Raw genomic sequence first — 22,481 nt, forward strand, 5'->3', positions numbered from 1 at the left:
TGTCTCCCCCGCTTCCCTTCTTTCTCTTTCTCAAGAGATTCAAACTCTTGTTTGAATTTTTGCATCCCTAGTGCGACCTGGGTTAAATTCTTGGGAAATGTTTTTTTAAAGAAATGAAACGCAGCCTGTGTCCTTAGGGGGCCCACCGAAAGGTAAAAGCAGTTCGTTTAGTTTTACTCAGCAGTGGAGAGCCCACGATGGCATGATTTACTGCCAAATGAATTTTAAGAGGGGGGAAAAAATGGTTAGGCGTTATCAACGCTTTTGGAAGATGAAGAGCTTGTTAGGTTTGACAGAGGAAGTGGTCTTTGAGCCAAGACTTGTGTAAGCTTAAAGAGGACAGTGATTGGATGGTGGAGGGGATTGCAAAGGTACAGGGTGGAAACCTGGAAATACTCTTATTTTAAAAATGAGTCTTGGTAGATTGAATAGTTTGTCCAAGGTCACTTGGCTATTGCAATCAGTGGTGGTAGAATTGGAATTTGAACCCAGATCTCTGACTCCAAAATCAGTGCTCTGGAGAGGTGAAGTGAAAAAATTGTGATCTAGTGTTTATCATTTTGGAAATAGAGAAAAAAGGGCCAAAGATATTTAAAGGGAAATACTTGGCTGATGAAATATACTTAGAAGATGAGAGGCCTAAGATGACAGCAATGCTTATAACTCAGAGACTAATACTAATACTATTTGGGGCTGCAAACAGCAGCTAGAAATAAACACCCAGAAATTCCCCAGTGCTAGTTCTTTTAATAAATTATTCCACAATATCTTTAGGAAACACTCTGGGACTTTTCTTTCTTTTTGCCTGGACCACTGTGCTTAAAGTTACTATCCTTACTCCTTTCAGTTTCAAATTACTGACATTTTAAAATTTGTGACTGTGTGTATCTGAAACCCAGACTTGTACCTGCATTTTTTTTTTCCCCTTTGTACTTTAAACAAAGACTTTATGCACAGAATCCTGCCACTTATGCAAGTATAATGTAATTCCTATGTATTTTGTGCTCCAACTTACTGGGAATATGATTTTACACTAGACAATGATATATGTGGTTGTGTTATAGTATATGCTTGACTTCTGATTGATACAAATGTGGCAAACCAGTTTTAACAACTTCTATACTCTTAGAATCAGGTGCTGGCTTTTTAAGGATTGGCCTTTGTGAATGGATGGATCCATGCTCTTTTGTAGCATTTAGTTTTGCTTTTCAAGGTAGAGAAGTGTTTAGAGGCAGATTTTGTTGTTTTTTTTTTTAAATCTTGAAAACTTGAGGTTCTCTTATAGGGCACAACAACCTAGAACATCATGTGTGAATGAATGTGTTATATATAATCAACTTAATTTTAGCATTTCCAGTTACTACAATACAATACCTTCTTTCAAGATGATGAAAGCACGATAGCTTAATTAGCTTTATTTACTTCTCAGGTTAGATTAATTCACGCTGTTATATGCTTCACCTAATGTAATGTCTGTATTTCACACTGAGCTCTAAGATTCACATAGAGCCAAACCCTATATGACTTGCTTTCTCCCCGTATAGTAAGTCTTAGTGAATTGACTGAGTTGGCTCTTACTGAAGTCACCAGTAACCTCTGTGTTGCTAAATATAATGGGCGTTTTTCAGTCATCCTTTTATTTGAACTGTCAGCAGCATTCAGCTTTCTTCTGGAAACCCTCCTGGTTCTTTCTGCTGCTGTTCGCTCTGTGGCTTATTTTGCACGTTCATTTTCCTCTCCCTGGCCATTAATGTTGACTTCCTCAGAATTCAGACCTCCCTCCTCTTCTCTTATTCCCTCTACATTTTTCTCCCCAGGCTAAATTCCATGCAAGCCCACAGATTCTATTTTTATCTCCATTCATGTGAAACAAATATGCGTCTTCATTTTAGATGTCCTTTGAGCGCTAGACCTGTTTATCCAATTGCCTAATAGTCATGCATGCATGAATTCATTCACTGAAGAAATACCTATTATGTGGTCACTGTGCAAAGAAAGCACTGTTCCTGACTCTGGGCATACAACAATGAACAAAACGACAGAAAGCCTTGCTCTCAAGGGCCTTTCATTCTACTGGAGGAAGTATTAATGGTAAAAGATAGTACATTCCTCGGAAAGAAAGAAGCCAAGATTAGGAAAATGAGATGTATGATGGGATTACAGTTTTAAATAAGGTGATCAGAACAGATTTCATATAGATAATATTTTAGCTGCTAGACTTGAGTGAATCATGTGAATATTGGGTTAGACTGTACAGACAAGAGGAAGACCAGGAACATTCAAGGAATGGCAGTAAGGCTAGGATGCCTAGAGTGATAGGAGCAGGAAAAGACACCTGAGGAGGATTCTGGCAGCAGATAGTGTGGGGCAGTGGTCAGCAGACTTATGTAAAGGGTCAGGTAGTGACCATTTTAGGTTTTGTGGGTCGCATCAATTCTCCTTCACATATTTTTCTTTTTCTCTTCTGTTTTCTCCTTTTTCTTTCTTTCTTTCTTTTTTTTTTTTTTTTTCTTTTAATTCTTTAAAAAGCCTTTCTTAGCTCTCAGCCCTCAGGGACCTGGATTTTGTCCTCCAGCTGGCTGTAGTTGGCTCAGCCCTTGGTACCTCTTACTTGGTGTCTGCAGACCTGCTGCTTCCTGTGTTTTCCTCTCTGGCCGAACACTTTTGCTGTCAGCCTTGAAACCTGTCATGATTGACTGCTGGTAACTAATCTGTTTCCAGTTTCTGTTAATTTCATCGACTTCCCTGGTGGCTCAGTGGTCAAATCTACCTGCCAATGCAGGAGATGTTAATTTCATCTCCTTATTATGTCTAGTATCTATTTCTATTTACTCCATAGTCTAAGCAACTGTCATCTGAACAGCAACCACCTGACTGATCCTTCCACATCTCTGTCCTCCTTCAGGCCCGTCTTCACACAGCTTCCAGAATAAGGATTCCAGAACAATCCTTAGAAGTGTGCCCCCTTTCTGCAATAAATGACCTTCTCGGCTTCTCCATGTTCTCACTGCTCTTCCTCTCATTTTCTGCCTTTCAGTTCTCGATGCATACTGCTCCTTCCTGTGCGGGGTTTCAGCATCTGCCTGTGCTGTCTGAGCTGCTTTTCCTTCTGTACTTGACTCTTCACCGTCCCGTAGATCTCAGTTCAAACCATTCCACAGCTATCTACTAGATGCCTAGTTTGTGGCAGTCCTGTTTTCGGCATCAGATGAACAAATAACTCAGTGGCTAAACACAAAATGCACCATTCCTTGTGGAGCTTATATTCTAATGAAGTTATCTCTGAATCTTGTTGGGGGTAATTCCGAATATAAGAAATCCTTGAAGCACCAAGGGTCTTTCTTTTGCAGTGGTTACATTTGCAGCCACTTTCTTTCACATTTCTGTATATGGTTATTTGACTGATGTCTGTTTCTCACAATAAACTATATACTCCATGAGTGCAGGAATTCTTTCTCTCCATCACCTTTCTGTCCCTGCCTCTCTAGCAGTAAGAATAGTGTCTCACACATTAATAGGTATTCAGTAGATACTTTTAAAATTGCTATCTTAATGAATTGATTGATTACAAACTAAGAGTTGTTAACTTGACATTTTTCTCTTTAAGACTACCTAAAGTGAACCTAGTTTAATTTTTTTATGGAAATACATGTATATCAATTCTTGCATGAGGCTTGGTTATTTTTCAGCCTTGGGATGTATGATCATTATTTTAGATTATGTAAACATATTGTCAAAATTAATTTTTCATTTTTTCAAGTTCAAAAAAGTATGCTAAATACATCTTTTGAAGGAATTTGTTTTAACCAAGAAAACTTTTAGGTTGTTCCAATTATGAAAGTTTATAAGCACTTTAGGAATTTACTATTTTTAAGAATAAAATAAGAAATGACAGTGTTTGAAATCAGATATGGAATTTTTTTTAGAAAAATCAATTTAATTTATTTATACCTGTTGTATCATGTAAACAGATGGGGAAATTTAAAAAATAAAGCTTAAAGAGGGCTTTAAAGTGATCAATGGGTGGAGTCAGGAGTAAAATAATCAGAATTATTTCTAACTATTGATGCTTGATCAGTTAGTCCACATTGATAAGTCGGTTTCTGTACAATTTATTTATGAAGAGTTTTTTATTTCTTGTTCCAGCCTATGTGACCTGAAAGTTATAGACTGCTTTTAAATACACTGTTCTGTCAAAACACTGTGCTGGCAAAATGTTTTAACTTAATCTAGACTTTGTGATTCATCAGGTGATTCTGGACAAGGATTGAGAACGTGGATCAAGCAAGTTTTAAATCAAGATTTAGCATTCCAGCACATAAAAGTTATCTATCCAACAGCTCCTCCCAGGTATACAGTCATTTAAATTATTACTCAGTATAACTCTGTGGCATAAAATATATATATATTTATGTGTATATGTATATACATATATACATGTATGTATATATATATATGTATATGTATGTATGTATATGTGTATACACACAGCAGCTGGATGGTTTTTCAGCTTAATTCTGTATTTAAAATATTTTAAATTGAGGTCCTTTTTTTTTAAGAACAATTTTTTAATTCATTGTTTATCTGAAATGAAAATGTAACTGGTATCCTATGTTTTATCTGCAATTCCACCTACTTGTTACCCCCCGAGTTTGACTCAGTTTGGGATGTGTTCACAGCAGAAAGATTTTTTTTATATTTTAAAAGCTTCATCCCAGCATGAGTTTTAGTACACATCCAAAAGTGAGATCTGATAGTCTAACCATCAAGAAAGCCTGATCCAGGACATTTGTGAAAATGTAAGACTTGCAATCAATTCGGTGTAGATACATAGAGCAGATAATGGGAGAAACTGAAAATTAGGGGGGATGGGAAGGCAGTGATATTGAGATAGGAAACCTAAAAGAAGATGGTACATTCAGTGATTGATTATGCAGTGTTTTATATGAGGCATTTTTAATTTAGCACACTGGCAGGGTGTTCATAAAATAGCATCAATTAGAAGGACTTTACAGAATTTGATATAATTAAGAATACTGTTCTAGGAGTGTGTAACTATGGATATTTATATCAATATTGATATTTTCACTGTGTAATGACTTAACTACTGACATGAGTTTTTTAAAAGTATGTTTTGTTGCAGTAAATGACATAAGAAGTGTAGTTCCTAAGAGTTTGCAGTTATTCATTCTAGGACCTGACCAGTAGTAGGATTAATCTAGAGTGAGCATGAGGTCACTTGCTGTCTGTAAAGCCTCATGGGCCACTTTTCACCAGCAAGTCCCAAATTGAGGAAGCCTGCAGTGCCACGAAGTTTGTAGTTTTTACTTTGGATTCCAAACCTTAGAAGGCTGTCTGACTGTATGTTATTAGAAGAATCTGACATTTACAGTGTACTCTGCTGTTTCAAGGTCTCTGACTGATACTGCAAACAGTCTGCTCTGTTTAGGCAAGGAGTTTGGGCACAGACTTACTGACCTTGCTTTTGTACCATAATGTGGCTTCATTTGGTAGCACCAAGTAGCTGCTGCTTCACATCTGTTGTAACACTTCTCTTGTGCTGCCCGTAGAAAGTCTTGTGTCATCTCCTTTGTTTACTATCTTTTAAATAGCATCAGGAGGCAGTGGTGGATGGATGCCTTTCTTAACTCTCTTTTTTAATGTAATTTGTACTTGATAAAAGTGAATTTTAATAAACTTTAAAACTGCAGCAAATTTTCATGCTTTGACATTTTCCTTCACACTTTCTGACATTGTCCAAATTTTATAGTATTTCTTTTCTCTCCTGTTTTTCCTTCCATCACCTGCAAACCTGTAAGTTTTTCTCTACTGTAGTATTTTGTTGACTAAGTTATTCCTACCAGAGTATGCTGAAAATATGATCTGGCTTTTTAAATCTTTCCATTGATGCCACCTAATTGGTATGCAGGGTTAAATGACCTGTTCACCACAGTTTTGTCCTAGAATGGATCTAGTCTCCCATCTTTGAAATGATGCTTCCTGTTATGTAACTTCACCCAAGCTAGATATTTATGGAAATGAGTAAGAATGAAATGTTGAAGCAGGTTTAGCTGTGTTGGCTCTGGTTTGGAATGCCAAACATATTTCCACAGAGGTTAGAGCAGTTTACACTGTTACCAGCAATGCTTGACAGTTCCATTCATTTCACGTCCACATAAACAATTTCCACTGTCAGCCTTTTTAACTTGAGCCAGTCTAGTAGCTGTGTAGTAGTATCCTCTGCTTTTCATTTGTAGTTCTCTAATGCTAATGATACTGAGTATTATTTCTTATATTTGTTGAGCATTTGTATATCCTCAAAAGAAACATCCACTCATATTGTTTACCCATGTTTTTATATGTCTTTTACTTATTAATTTATTAAAGCATTTATCTTTTTTAAAACAGATTCAAACATCTTGTCCCTGTCTGGTTTGCATTTTCACTCCCATAACGACATCTTATGACCAGAAGTCCTAGTATGTTTCCTTACAAGTAAAATTTACAGTGAAACACAAATGCCTTAAGCATACAGGTCAGTCCGTTTTCATGAATATATGTTCTTGCTTAATTGCTTCAATTACGAGAACGTTTCCATCACCCGAGAAAGTTTTCTTATGCCTCCTTCCAATTCGTTCCTACCACGCATAGATTACCATTGTTCTGATTTCTATCACCGAAGCATAGTTTTGCCAGTTGTTGAATTTCAACTAAATGGGATAATTTAACCTTCTGTGTCTGTCTTCTTTCACTCAACATAGTGTTTATGTCCCTATAGTAGTTCATTTAAAAATTTTTGAGTAGATGTTATGTGTGAATATACCACACATTTATTTATGCATTCTACTGTTGATAGACATTTGGGTTATTTCCAGTTTTTAAAAACAATGATTATCATTGCTATAAGCTCTTTTGTGTAAGTCTTTTTGTGAACATATTTTAATGACTTCTTATCTAGAGTGTTCTATTTCATTGGTCTGTTTATCTAGTTTTATGCCAATACAAAAACGGTTGATTAATACAGCTTTAAAGCAAATGTTGAAATCAAGTGATATAAGTTCATTTTCAGCATTTTTCATTCTAGGTTCTTTGCATTTGTATGTAAATTTTAGAATCTACTTACCAATTTGACAGAACACCTGTTTGGATTTTGATTAGAATTGCATGTAATCCATAGCAGGTTTATTTACAGGAAATTAACATGGTATGTCCCCATTTTAGATCTTTGTTCATTTCTTTCAGCAGTGATATAGAATTTTCAGTAGAGAGGTCTTTTGCTAAATTTAGTCACAAATATTTCATGTTATTTCATTGTATTGTAAAGAGAATTTTTAAAAAGTTTAGACTTCTAATTTGATTGTTACAAGTCCATAGAAACACTTCTAAATTTTCTTTTATTAAAGCGTAGTTGATTTGCAGTGCTGGAACAGTCTCTGCTACAACATGGTGACTCAGTTATGTACACATTCTTTTTCTATGATTTTTTCCATTATGGTTTATCACATGATATCAAATATAGTTCCCTGTACCCGATATAAGAAACACATTTTTGGATCTTACTCTTATATCTTGCTATCTTCCTAAATTTACTTATTTCTAATAATTATCTAGTAGATTCTTTATGTTTTTTGTGTAAATGATCATATTTCCTGTAAATAAAGGCAGTGTTCCTTTTTCCTTCCCAATCTTCTTTTTACTATATCGTCTTGCGTTATTGTGCTTATTTAAACGTCTGATAAAGTGTTTAATAGAATCAACAAATGCCTTCTTGTAAAATCTTAGAGGGGAAGAATTCAGTATTTCACCATTAAGTATGATATTGTAACAGGTTTTTTTCTGTGCACCTTTTATTAGGGAAATTTATTTCTTTGCCTAAGTAGCTGAGTTTTTTTTCTGAATTGGTTAAATCATTTTTCTGTATTTTTTGAGATAATCATGGTTTTTATCTTTCATTTTGTTACATTGGTGGGCATTCAAATGTTAAACCACCCTTTCATTCTTGGCTTAAACCCCACTTGGTTATAATGTATTATTTGTTTTATGTGTAGCTGAATTTGATTTGCTAGGATTTTGTTGAGAAATTTTAATCTGCATTCATGAGGGATATTGATCTGTAGTTTTCTCTTATAAAGTTTTGTTATCTAGATTATACTGTCTCTTTTTATTTTATTTTACTACTTTTTGGCCATGCAATGTAACTTGCAGGATCTTGGTTTCCCAACCAGAGATTGAACCCAGGCCCTCAATAGGGAAAGCACTGAGTCCTTACCACTAGACAGCCAGGGAATTCCCAAGATCTCTTAAAATGTGTTAGAAAATGTTACCTTCCTGTTTTCTGAGTTTGTATTATTTTTTCCTTCAGTGTTCAGTAAAATTCACTAGTGAAATTGTTTGGACCTGAAGTTTTCTTCTGTGAAGGTTTTGATAATAAATTCAGTTTCTTTCATATAATGAGAATATTCAGATTTTCTGTTTCTTTCTGTATCAGTTTTGATCATTTGTGTTTCTCATAGAATTTGTATCTTTTATCTAATTTACCAAATTTATTGATATAAAGTTCATATTCTTTTTTAATGCTGTTAGGATTTGTGCTATTTTTTATTTCATTACAATATTAATAATTTATATCTTTTTTTCTTGCTTTATCTTGTCAAAGGGTTATTAATTTTGTTAATCTTTTCATAGAGATAGTTTTGGCTTGGTTATTTTGTGCTCTTTTTCTGTTATTTATATTTGCTTTTACATTTGTTATTTCCTTCCTTCTATTTATATTAAAGCTCTAAATTTCTCTCTTATCACTGCCTTAGGTAATTCCCACTAATTTTCTCTTTTGTATTTTTAATATATTGAAATCTTTTCTATGTGCTCACGAAAGTAAAAGTGTTAGTTGCTCAGTGGTGTCTGACTGCATCCCCATGGTCTGTAGCCCGACAGGTTCCTCTGTCCATGGAACTCTCTAGGCAAGAATACTAGAGTGGGGTGCCATTTCCTTCTCTGAAAGAATACTGGAGTCAGTTGCCATGCCCTCCTCCAGGGGATCTTAAAGCACCCCAACAACAGTTGTAGTGTGGTCATCCATCCATGGTTTAGAAATTCAGAAAAGGCACAGTGCTAATGCCTTGATTCTGTTCTGTGAAAACTGGGGCCTCTGCTGGGAAGACTTGAAGTCTGGGCATGACTAGAATCATCTGAAGATTCGCTCGTATCTGGCACTTAGTACTCGATAATATCTGGGATCTTCCTTTGGTCTTTTGGTCTTGTTACCATAACAACTACATGAGTTTTTACTGTCTGATGTCTTGGACATCCTGGCAGCATGGAAGCTGATGTCCAAGAGCAGATACACTAAGGAGAACCAGAAGGAATCCGTGTTGCCTTTTACGACCTAGTCTTAGAAGAAGTTGCATAGTGCTATCTCTAGTCAGAGGACCGCTCAGAGTCAAAGAGAGAGACATTGACTCTGCCTCTTGATGGGAGCATCTGAGTCACATTGTAATAAGAGCATGTGGGATGAAAGATACTTTTCTGGACAGATATGGAAAACAAGAGTTCTGCAAGCTTCTCTAACCCATAAATTATTTAGAAACATGTTGTTAACATCCCAGTATTTGGGGTCTTTCTAGGTGTTCTCCTGCTAGATCCCTGGTTTTGTTTCTGTTGCTGCTGGTATTCTGTACAGTTTCATTCTTTTGATGCTCACTGGCACTTGGATCACGATGGGCATGTGGTCTCTCTCGGTGACTCATTGTGTACAGGGTTCGATAGAGGTCAGTAGTTCAAGGTGATTATACTAAATTTTATATTTTTATTTTAAATTTTTATGTTTTCTTAGTGATTCCAAGTCACTTTATTAGTTACCACAGAATGGGTGTTGTTATCTCCAGCTGTGATTTTAGATTGTTCTGTTTCTCCCTTTGGTTCTGCCAGTTTTTCTCTCATGGTTTTTAAGCTATATGAGGTACATTCCCAGGCAGGTTTACTCTCTTCCTCATTAAGAGCTACTTTTATCTTATAAAATGCTCATTTTTCAATCTCTGGTAATGCTTTGAACTGTACTTTGTTTAATAATCATATAGGATTTATCAGCTTTTCTATGTTTACTGTTTGTATAGTAAAGATTTTTTAAATCTTTTTACTTTTAACATCTATGCCATTATTTTTAAGATTTATTTCTTATATATAACATAATTTAGGCTTTGTTTTTTCCTTAATCAATCTAGCAGTTTCTGTCTTTTAAGTGATTTATTTGGACCATTTGCATTTATTGTAACTATTGCTATGTGTGTATTTAAATTTATTGCTTTTTATTTCTCTTTTTCCCTTTTCCATCTTTTTTTGGATTTAAGAAAATTAATACTTTATATTATCATTTATGGTTTTTTTTCCTGATTGTTCTAAAGACTATACGATATATATCACACCTTTTACCTACCTAGAGTTAGTTTTTTACCGCTTTTCACAAAATGTAGAAGCCTTATGACCATATAGCTTCCTTTATCTTCCCCTCCTTAATGTATACATGCTGCTTGTTATATGTGTTTTATCAGCATACGTTGAAAACTCTGTCAAACAAGGTTATAGCTTTCGCTTCTAACAGTCAGACACGCATTAAAGAACTTAAGAGAACAGTGGTCTATTCTGCTCACACCCTGTTATGGCCTCTTACAGCAGATCAGTGTGTTTCGATTAAACTGTGAATTGCCACTCTGGCTATAAGGTATTCCTTTTCTCAACCCTATTTAATAGATGTTTTTAATCAGCTGAGTTAGGGCATACTCAGTAAAAGTCAGCATTTAGCTGCTGTGTTGATTTAAATGGAAAGTGTTGCTTCATTGTTTTATTACATTAATTTAGACTATATTTAATTGAAGTGCTCAATAAAGATTTTTATTTCTGTGACATACTTTAGCTGTATTTGTAATTAGAGGTTCTTGTTGGTTTGAGTTTACTAGTAGAATTTCCATTTTAAAAATAATAATTTTTAATAAGCTATTAATAATTTATATGATACAGTTTCTTAGTGTTTTGAAAAATTCTAGAAGTAGCAAGATTCAGTCAGTCGTGCCTCTACTATTTTTCCGCGTGAAATGCATGTTTATATTTTTCAGTAAACTTATATTCTGAAACAAGGTTAGGCACTTTTGATTTAGGTTTAGCAGTAGTGGCTCATCTTCACTCCATCACTTGGGATTCATACCGGACGCATGATATTAGGAGATCTGTCTCCTGATAACAGTGGATCTGTACTGCAAGTACACTTCACTGGCAAGGAACTGTCCTAAAAGAATGCTATTTTGAAGAAGTAGTTTACTTCTTTGTAAGTATTTTAAGCATTAAGTATCTATTAGTATGTTATTAAGTATCTATTAGTATGTTATTGGGCTTCCCTCATAGCTCAGTTGGTAAAGAATCTGCCTGCAATGCAGGAGACCTGGGTTTGATTCCTGGGTTGGGAAGATCCCCTGGAGAAGGAAATGGCAACCCATTCCGGTATTCTTGCCTGGAGAATGCCATGGACAGAGGAGACCGGCAGGCTACAGTCCATGGGATCATAAGAGTTAGACACATGTTCTAAGTATGTTATTCCTTAGAAATACATCCTTTTAAAAAATCAACAAAAGAAAAATTTGACCCTTTTCTAGAAATCACAGAATGGATTTTTACAAGAATTAAAAGATATGCAGAGCAAAGCTCAATAATTTTAGGTATCTTTATTATTTCTCACTGACAAAAATTACTCCCAAATCACAAATGCTTATTGACATGCATCGTTCAACAAATACCTGTTCTTGGCACTGGGGGGTAATCACTGTGGAAAGGGGCATTCCAGGGAGAGGAAATGTCAGGTGCTAAGTCCTTGGGTCAGTAGTGAGGCGGTTCTGAGGAGAGCCGAGGCAAGTGTGACTGGAACTTAGGGAGTCGTGGGGAGAGCAGTGAGATGAGGGCAGAGAGGGAGCCTGGGGCCTAGAGACCGCGTCTGAGAGGTTGTGAGTGACCTTTCGATTTTATGACTCTCAGGGAACAAAACTTGGTGACAAGCTGAATGGCAACTTCTTTTCTTTTCTTAGGCCTTGAACATCTATTCCAGCTTAATATTTTACCAGTGTGTAATGGTTTGATTGATCGATTGGTTGAGAAGCCACACATACGTTCTTTGCCAAATATACTTATTTATGATAATAATGTCTGAACTGTCTTATGCCAGCTAATGAAGTGATTTATTTGAGGAAGAAGGCGAATGAGTATACCATATGTGCCAGTTTGTTTAGCTGCTTTAAAAAACAATCTTACTTTCATGCTTTACTGAAAAAGACTATTCTACCATCTTAGGAGAATTATGCATTCTTGATTGTTTTCTTAACAAAAAGATCTAAATTATTCTTTGTCTCATCACATTTTCCTTATTATCTCCCTTTGGACAGAATTAGTTTTGTTAGAGAACTGAGAGAACAAAAAGCTGCTAAATTGGTAAAACTTACATTCTATGGAGCATCTATCTCTAATTAAGTAAGGCACTGTCAAAGACAAAAAGTTAAGTGTCATTTTTTTCTATTAATGGCTGAGTTCCCAGAATGATTCATATTTTAGCCTATGATATCATCCTTATTTAAGTGCTTAGACAGACAAGTAAACACTTAAGAGAAATAGAATAAAATGAAAAGGGAAGTAGAAATAAGTCACAAGGGTACCAGTCCAGTTCAGGCTTTAGCCCGAGTGTTGTATATTGTTTTCATTCAGAAGATCATTGGGGTTTTAGTGGCAATTTCATTGGTTTGGGATTTAATTTTGTCTAACGGTGGCATTAATGCTATATGGAAAGCACCTGCTTTCATTTTCTGAGTCCTGTTAAGAAAGTTAATCCTGAGAGGGGGTTCTGGGAGGAGGGGTGGATGGAATGCTTTCTCCCCTTCTGATTCCAATTTATCTCCCTGTCTTGAGCCAAGCAGCTTCTGAAGTCAGAAGGCCTACAGGAATGAGGGAGAATTAGGCTCTGCAGGAGGAGTCCCCATACAGAGCTGACGGGGGATTTTATCACCCACTGTGACCCTGGGGGTTGATGCAGGAGAAGCCTTAGGTAAGGCCCAGAATGTGGCAGATCTTGGAAAGAGTGCAGCCTGCAAAAATCTTCATTCCTCCCAGATTCAGGTCATAAAATGTTAACTCCCAGGCAATAATGCAATATTAGTTAAAAGCCCACAAAGGACTTTTAAGAGGGATTATTTGAAATTATTTTAAAATTTACTAAATATTGGATTACTATTTCTTAGCGAGAGAAAGAAGATGAGATACCTAAGAATAGGCAGGACAAGTCTGAGAGACACGTAGTGGTGATGGTAGGAAGGGGGGACCACCTGACTCACCCTCAGAACTTACTCTAAAACCATCATGATGTCTCAGTGTGGTCCCAGCACAGGAGTAGATCAATAAATCAGTGGAACAAAATAGAGCCTTTCTCAACCAGAGTTCTTCCAGTGAGTGACAAAACAGAGAAAATGACTCGTCATTTTCTTGATTTTTGCCAAGGATAGAATTAGTACTTTTCTAGATGCTTTGGAGAGAAGTCCATTCATTATATGTAGTAAATGTATTAGGCATCACGGTTTAGTTCTCTTATAGAACCTATGGCGAGAGAGACTAGATTCTTCAGAACTACAATATGGCAGAGGTAAATTCTCGTAAAGGTGAACTTCACCTTTATGAGAAAAGGTGTTTTGTTTTTGTAGCAGTGCAGGCACAATTGGCAGATAGGGAGAAAATGAATTTCAACCCTTGGGTCACATCATGCAGGAAATAAATTCCAGAAAAATTCAAAACTTAGATGTAAAAATGAAAACAAAAATCTTAGAAGACAATCTTGGATTCTACATGTAATACTGTATGAATTGCGCATACCTTAAATAAATCACAATACCCAAAATTTTAGTTTAATTCAATTTAATTTAAAATTATACCTCTCAGAGTACATCAGCTGTGAAGTCTTTGATTTGGCTTAATAAAAGATACTTTATATACCTATGTCAATATGCAGAAATCTATTGGAAAAAATACTTGAAATACAAGTGAATAATATTTAGGTGAATAATATACAGATACATTTTGAAACTAGTGAGAAAAAATCAAAATTCCAATAGGAAAAAATAGCCAGTGATATGAATAAGTAATTCCTTCACACAGAGTTCTGAAAAGGCATCACTAATCTATAGAGGCTGCGTTGGAAGTGAATGGGATTCGCTTGCAAGTGGACAGGATGGAGTTTTCTGAAGTAAAGAAAATATTCTGTATCACTATGGAAGTACTTTGTCAGAAGTCTTTGAACTGTGTATTTAAAAGGTGTACTTTTATATATGTAAATTATATCTCAGTAAAGTTGATTTTAAAGGTGTGGTTACCACCTTTCAGTAGTAATGTTTTAAAGTATGTTAACTATCGTAATTAGAGCTGTTGGGCAAAAACATGTTCTCTGACTTTTCTTGTAGAAAGGTGAATTTTTAGAGCCTTCATGGAAGCAACTCTGAAACCTCTATTAAGATAAAAGTATCAAATTATACCTCTCAGTCCAGTAGGCCTATTCCACAAACTCTGTTCCATAGAATAAAAATCTAAGTATGTAAAAACATGTATGCAAATATGTTTAATGCAGAACTGCTCTTAGTGGCTAAAACTTGGGTACCAAATAAATGCCCATTTGTAAGTGAGTAGCTGATTAAATTATGGAGCATCTTAATTACAAGATACTATATAGCTATTTAAAAAGATGGGTAAGAACTACATCACATGAAAGGGTATCCATGAGGTATTGTTATAGGAGAAAAGTATAATACACATAAGAAAACCAGATAGGCTTATTTCATTTTTGAAAAGCATATAGTGCTGTTAAAAAACAAATATAATATAAAGAAACGTCTTTTAATATATGTGCAGGAAAAACACTGAGGGATATATTCGAGAAGGTTGACATAGTTTACCCAGTGTGAAGGGCAAGATATGTGAGGGGGTAGGAGAGGAGAAGAGGAATAGAGAGATGAGCAAAAAAAAAAGGAGGACAGTCAGCATCAGAGCAGAACACGTGCAGACGAAGTATCCCATGTTTGCACCATTTCATATATGTGCATAAATTAGGTCCCGATGGCTCAGTGGGTGAGGGATCCACCTGCAGTGCCGGCGACACAGGCGGTGCGGGTTTGATCCCTGGGAAGGAAACGGCAACCCACTCCTGTATTCTTGCCTGAAAACCCCATGGGCAGAAGAGCCTGGTGGGCTATAGTCCATGGGGCTGCAGAGAGTCGGACACCACTTCAGCGACTGAGCACAGCCCAGCATAAACTAGGAGAGAATGTTAGGGTTTTATGTGCTGGCATATCGATACTGGTAATATACATTCACAGTGTAGAAAGTATGCTACAGAGTGAAGTGTATAACACAGTTATATTTTAGTAAATGAAAGAATCTCTTCAGATGAGTTCTTGTTAAGTCTGAGTCAGAGCAACTCTCTTGTTAGATTTCTTTCGCTTTCTCCGAGAAAAGTTTCCAGAATAGTTCTCTTGACTTTTAGGTTCCTCAAGTGGATATCCGTTTATTTTGGAGAGTTAAGACTAAAACAGAGCAACAGTTGTATGGTTCTCCTGTTCCCTTCCACACCACACCGTTGATGGTATTAATTGGATGTTTCCCACAGTCAGATCTGCATAGACTGCAGAGTTCTTTTGCTACCATGGATGACAGAATGAAAATTGAATAGCTCTAGCTGCTTGGGTTTGCAGTTGATTCCACTTGGTTTTTCACTAAAGAATATGCAAGGAAGCACAATCAGAATTCAGCTGGTGTCTTTTAGCCCTCCATTTTTTGTTCTGGCTATACATTTTATGCTTTTATTTCACTGACTCTGGACGGTGAGAATATATAGCTAATTTGAGATGGGGCAAAGCAATAGAAGTGTTGATCTAGAAGAAACCCTGCATCTGTGGTCAGCATTGCTTTAGATTTCTTTCAAATTACAGTGTATACTTCTGTCACTGTTTGAATTTTCTGTGGCCTTCTTACTTAGAACATAAAACCCATTTTTCACTGTCTCATAAATAGAAAGCAAGATTTGCTAAGAGAAGAGCTGTTTCTTTTGTTGAACTATCCTGTTCCTCATCTTTGAGAAACCATTGGTTCTCCATGTGTGTCATATATATTTATATCTATATCTCCCCATAAACTTCTCTGTGTTTGCTACAGGAACCTGAAAAAGTGTTTCAGTTCCCTTAATTATGTTTACCAACATAAGACTTGTCACCAGACCCCTTAACCCCATTGTAATTGATTAAAACAGAGTATTTGAAATACCTTGGGATACACATGCATGTGCGTGCACGCACATGCACGCCTGCACACACACACATATCCTTAAAAGAATCCAAAGCAAGATTCACTAATACTGTAGCCATCCTACCTGATATTTAAATGTAAAGCATCTTAAAATGTCAATCTTGTTCAACAAGACATCCAGCTCAGGGTATCTTAGCATATAGAATGTTTTGTAAGTCCAGCAAAGCACTCAATTTGAGACCCAAATTGAGTGTTGCAGACAGTGTTGGAATATCTATATGAACAGCACTTCCAGTGAATATTTGTATCCCCTTAAATTCTTTCATTTCAAGGTTTCTGAGAAGGTTTAAAAATAAAATATCTCCAACTCCTGATTAAAAAAAAAAAACCTGAAGACCCCTATTCTAAAGATAATCTGCCTGGATGTGATCAAGAAACCTTTAAATTATTAACTCAGCCTTCAAACTTCTGTGCTACAAACTAACCATCATTTAAAAACATTTTGGTGAATCATATTTTCTGCTCTTGAGGCCTGACTTTTTGCATGGACAGCCATTATTTATTTAGCTGTGAATACTTAAATATTGATCGTTATACTTAAAAAAAAAAAGATTAAAGTATATCAAGGCAGAAATATAAAGAAGTCATAGACCTGATTTATTAATCATTTAAATTGAGTGGAAAAAATAACATGCACACACAATATACAAAATATGATTACTCTTTTTTCATTGGGAATTTCTGGAGAGTGTGAAACTCAAAAGATGGAGAGACTATGATGAACTGGCATTAATCAATGTTAATAAAACCAATGTAAGTATAGGAGAGTTAAGACAAGCATGGGAATGTCTTTAATATGAATTCTTTAACTTTTAAAACATGAAAGAAATTGTAATGAATTCAAAGCACTAATATTTTAGAAATTAAAGTGTTTTAATTTTTTTTCTTTTTTCTTTTTTGGTTTTAAACAGGCCATATACTCCTTTGAAAGGAGGAATCTCCAATGTATGGTTTGACAGACTTAAAATATCAAATGACTGCCCAGAGCACCTTGAATCAATTGATGTAATGTGTCAGGTACTTACAGATTTGATTGATGATGAAGTAAAAACTGGCATCAAGAAGAACAGAATATTAGTAGGTAAGATTTTTAGATGTTGGCAATTTAAATATTTTGATTCACTTGTTTAATTCTATACTTTGGATTTTACTTGGAACATTATTTGGAAGCACTTTGTATATCATATGAGACCTATTCATAGTTTCCCAGGTAGTGCAGTGGTTAAGAATCTACCTGCCAATGCAGGAGATGCAAGAGATGTGGGTTTCATTCCTGGGTGGGGAAGGTCCCCTGAAGGAGGAAATGGCAACCCACTCCAGTATTCTTCCCTGGGAAATTCCATGAAAAGGGCTATAGTCTGGGCTTGCAAGAGTCGGACATGACTTAGTGACTAAACCACCACCATCGTGTTGTAAATAAGTTTAGAATGCACTTTGAAATCCTGTACAGACAGGATTTGAGCAAACTAATAAACTGCCTTTGTGTTTATTGAAGTACTAAGCTATTCATTGAGTTAAGAAGCAGTGTGATATAATGGATGGAATCCATTCTTTTCTGTCTTGGCTCCAGTATTCACTTCCGTGAGTTAAAAGCAACTGGCCCTCCAGCCCAGTAACATCACCCTTCTGGGCCTTTGTTTCCTTATCGGTGTTAACTCTGTTTCTGTGTTTCACACCATGTCACAGATATGGATGTAGAACATTATAGGAGTATTGTGAAGAACCCACTAAAGGGGTTCCAGTGCAGTCTAGGGCATCATGAAACAGTTACAAGGTAGAACTCAAGATACATGAGTGTATAACAGAGTCTGTCCTTCGATCATTTAGCAAACATTTTCTAAGTATTGTGTGTCAGGCAATAAGTCGAATGCTCAAAGAGACACAGGTAAATACAACAGGATCTATGTGCCCCAATTGCTTACAACCTAGAGGAGCCCATGAGGCACTTGTAATAACTGTCCTGCCAACTAGCCTCGACAAATGCCCTAAAGCTATATAACTGGCTGCTCTTCAAAGGGAATGATCATGCTTATTTATTTTTATTTCTCAGCACCCATTGCAATGCCTGGCACAGAACTGAACATTTATAATCAGTGGCATGATCTGATCAGTAAGCTGATGATTTAAGTAATTGGAATTTAGATGAAGTCTCTTAGGAGACAATTTAAGAAAAAAGTGTCAAAGACATCTGAGATTTTAAGATGTGCAAATAAATAAAATTTTAACTATTATAGTATGGATATCTAGATATAGAGAGTGATATGAATGGTAAATAGAAGTAGAAAAAGTAGTGCTTGTTGTTGTCTGACTGGACGTTAGATTATTTTAGCAGAAAGTTCGTTCGTTGTGTGACTGGAAAATGCCTATTGATCTCATAGTTCAACTAACAGCTCGAAGAGCATGATGGCATAGTGACAAAAATGGTTCAAATCTGAAGTCCACCATTGCCTAGCTGGTTCATCACTTAATAACCTGCACTGATTTTCTGCTGCCTCATCTGTAAAGTGGGAATAATGATACAGTATCTATTTTACTGGGAGACTGAGTGAGTGAGTGAATGAAGTTACTCAGTGGTGTCCGACTCTTTGTGACCCTATGGACTGTAGCCTACCAGGCTCCTCCATCCATGGGATTTTCCAGGCAAGAATATTGGAGTGGGTTGCCATTTGCTTCTCCAGGAGATCTTCCCAACCCAGGAATTGAACCCAGGTCTCCTGCATTGCAGGCAGACTCCTTACCATCTGAACCACCAGGGAACTCCCTTACTGGAAGATGATGTCTGTCAAATACTTGGCTTATTTTACAATCTCAATAAATTCTTTCTGATTCCCCTTTTATCCTTTATTCTATAGGTAATTGAGGAGCAATGACTTAAGTATGTCTTTGAGTCATATAGTTAATTAGAACTGTGCTTTAGGAAAATTAATCCTCAGAAGGGCTAAGGGAGGAGATAAAAAGTTGGGTATGGAAGAACCAGTTCCTGAATTTATGTTTGTAGGATAGTAAGATCCTGAACTAATGCAATGACAATGTGAATAAGTAGAAAATACACTTAGTACTCTTAATGTGCATGTGTTAAAGAATGTATCACATTGAATTGTAACTATTGATACTTAACCTGCTTGTCTCTTCTCCCATCCCTACTCCTTGCCCTTCCCCATATCCATCAGTTATTTCATCTTATTCATTTTTGAAAAGAGGCTATGTATGGATTGTTATAGGGTCAGAGAGTTGATAAGAATTTTGAATCTAGGTTTACTTCATTTTAAAGCACATGATTCTTCTGTTTAACTGAACATTTGTATGAATATTTGTAAAACTCTTAATACATGCTGTCAAAGTCCTTTCATGAAAACACTACACCTGTTGATTCTTCTCCCACCTTTATTAGAATATCTGTCTTATTATACCTTGCAAATGATACTGTCTTGAAAAATCTTTGCTAAAAATAAGTCAGTTCAGTTCAGTCGCTCAGTCGTGTCTGACTGTTTGCGACCCCATGAATCGCAGCACGCCAGGCCTCCCTGTCCATCACCAACTCCTGGAGTTTACCCAAACTCATGTCCATTGAGTCGGTGATGCCATCCAACCATCTCATCCTCTGTCGTCCCCTTCTCCTCCTGCCCCCAATCCCTCCGAGCATCAGGGTCTTTTCCAATGAGTCAACTCTTCTCATGAGGTGGCCAAAGTATAAAAATAAGTAAAAAGTGGCAATTAATTTACACTTAATTTATTTTCCTTTTAATTCTGTTTGTTATGTTCTGACATGAGAAAGCTGTTTTTAGTTGTCTGTTTTTTCCAAATAACTTCTCAGATTAAGAAGTTATTCTTCTAGAATTTGAGTAAATATTCAAATAGATTTTCTACTGACTTTTCCATAATGTTTTTTAAATTTGTAATTCTTTGGTTCATCTAGAATTTATTTTAGTTTCTTTCTACTATATCATGAAAGGTTTAAATTATTTTCTGAAGTACCAAGAAAACCTTGTTAAAAGATGATCTTATTTATTAAGCAGTCAGTAATGTGATCGCTATTTTATCATAGCTCCATTGAATTTTTAACAACAAATTTCATCTTAGAAGAGTTATAAACTACTAAATCATAAAATTTGAAGTTTATTACAAAATATATATGTAATAGGAAATTTGTATGCACTTATATGAATATAAAATAATGGGGAAAGAGAAAAATTTATTTAGAATTTGTGGGGTGAGCCTATCAATTCCTGTAAAGCCTCTTTCATAGCTTGAGATGTGAAAGAGACACAGAAGTGTAGATTCAAGGTGGTTTGTCTTTGTTACCTGTACTGTTAGTTACTTAACCATTCAATGAAAATAAATCTTTGAAGCATTTCTATACAGTTAAACATGTATGTCAAAATATAAGTGATTCTTGACCTTCTTTATTAAAACAAAACACCTATCATACTGCCTCCTTTTCATATGCTGGATTCTTCACGTGGGTTGGCTATTGATGTTTAGAGGAAATGGCATTCTAGTCCTATCAGATTTTCTCTTGTAGTTATTATTATTTTTCTTTTTGTCTTTTATCTGACTGAACTCTCAGTTCATTTGAAAATGTGGTACATGAGGCAATATCATTATGTATTTGAATGTTTGTACATGCATTTCCCAAGTTACAAATATCATAATTGCAGACACACTAATGCAGCTGACAGCAGTTTAACATGGTTAAGAACTTGGGCTGTGCACTCAAATTGCAAGTTTCTAATCCTTGATCCAGTGCCTATTTTTGTGGGTATGTGAGTGTCCTTAACCTCTGGGCTTGGGTGATAATAATAGTACTTATAGAGTTGTGATAATTCAATTAATCAATTCATGTGAAATACTTGGAAACGTGCCTGGCGTGTGATGCTGCTGCTGTTGTTAAACACTCTCCCTGCCACCTGCCCTGTTGTCTCCACACAGCGGGAAGGCTGTACTGGACCCCGCTGCCCTTGGGAGACTCGCAAGGAGCTCAGTGTCCCTTCCCCACCAGCTCTTCTCTTTCCCTAATGGTATACATGCTGATTTTCATTGCTCATAGATTGTTTAAGATTTAAATGCTATTTTCAACATTTTAATCAAGGAGGTATTCAATGAGAAGTCAAAGAAAACTGCATTTGAGATGCTGAGTCATTTTTATTAAAAGAACAATGCATTTGAGATGCAGGAAACACATATATGAACAACACAGTGAGGTTAGGTTGTATTTTTTAATGAATTCTAAGGGGAAAAACTTGAAAATTAAAGGATTAAAAAGGAAAACATGGAGATAAGTACAAAATTATTATCCTTATTAATTTAGTATGTGATAAAATTTCAGATTTAATATCATATACTGTGTCTTCATGTAACCCTTGTCTCTGAGATTGTGGTTTTAACCAGTATGGTTTTGTAAACAAAACTCTTCTCTATATTTGAATAAGTGGCAGCCCATTCTTTTTTTCTGGTTTTATTTTGATTAGTGATATTTTATTATATTAAACCTAGTTTAAAAACAATGTTTTCATGGTATATGATATACCCCTTTTCCAGTAGTTTACACAGCTTAGTCAGGTCAAAAATGATGCTTCTCATACTAAATTTAATTTCCAAATCATTAACTTTTAAGTGCTGGAGTACCAAAAAAGAAAAAAAAATACTATCAAAAGCGTTACATTATAATGAGGGAGATAACAAAAGTAAAGTGTTTTATACAATCCAAGTATTATTGTAAAAGTATTTACAAGGTATATAGTGTGAACAGTGAGGAATGAACACATAAATTTGGAGGGGGAGCTGAGAACTGCTTAGAAGAGATCATTTCCAATTGAGTTTTAAAGAATGAATGAGAGTATGGCTGGTAAACAAGAAGGGAAACACATTCATGAAAGAAAACAAGGGACACCTTAAAATGTCTCAGGAACTACTAGTTTGGTGTGCACTTCAGCTGCTAGGATTATTGAGTTACATACAGAGAATGACTCAGTCGGATGAGCGTTTTAAAAGGAGTACGTTGCTTCATTTGCTATTATTTTCTCCCATTCTGAGGGCTGTCTTTTCACCTTGCTTATAGTTTCCTTTGTTGTGCAAAAGCTTTTAAGTTTAATTAGGTCCCATTTTTTTAT

General features: G+C 35.7%; 1 protein-coding gene across 1 annotated transcript in view; it reads left to right on the forward strand.

The window, feature by feature from the left end:
- Window positions 1-22,481, forward strand: part of LYPLAL1 (lysophospholipase like 1) — a 34,373-nt gene that overhangs the window by 753 nt on the left and 11,139 nt on the right. The window contains exons 2-3 of the mRNA XM_061160052.1: window positions 4,251-4,350; window positions 17,283-17,452. Of these exons, the coding sequence (XP_061016035.1) occupies window positions 4,251-4,350; window positions 17,283-17,452 (270 nt within the window). The remainder of the gene's footprint in view (window positions 1-4,250; window positions 4,351-17,282; window positions 17,453-22,481) is intronic.

Source organism: Dama dama, chromosome 14 (assembly GCF_033118175.1).
Source record: "Dama dama isolate Ldn47 chromosome 14, ASM3311817v1, whole genome shotgun sequence".
NCBI lineage: Eukaryota > Metazoa > Chordata > Mammalia > Artiodactyla > Cervidae > Dama > Dama dama.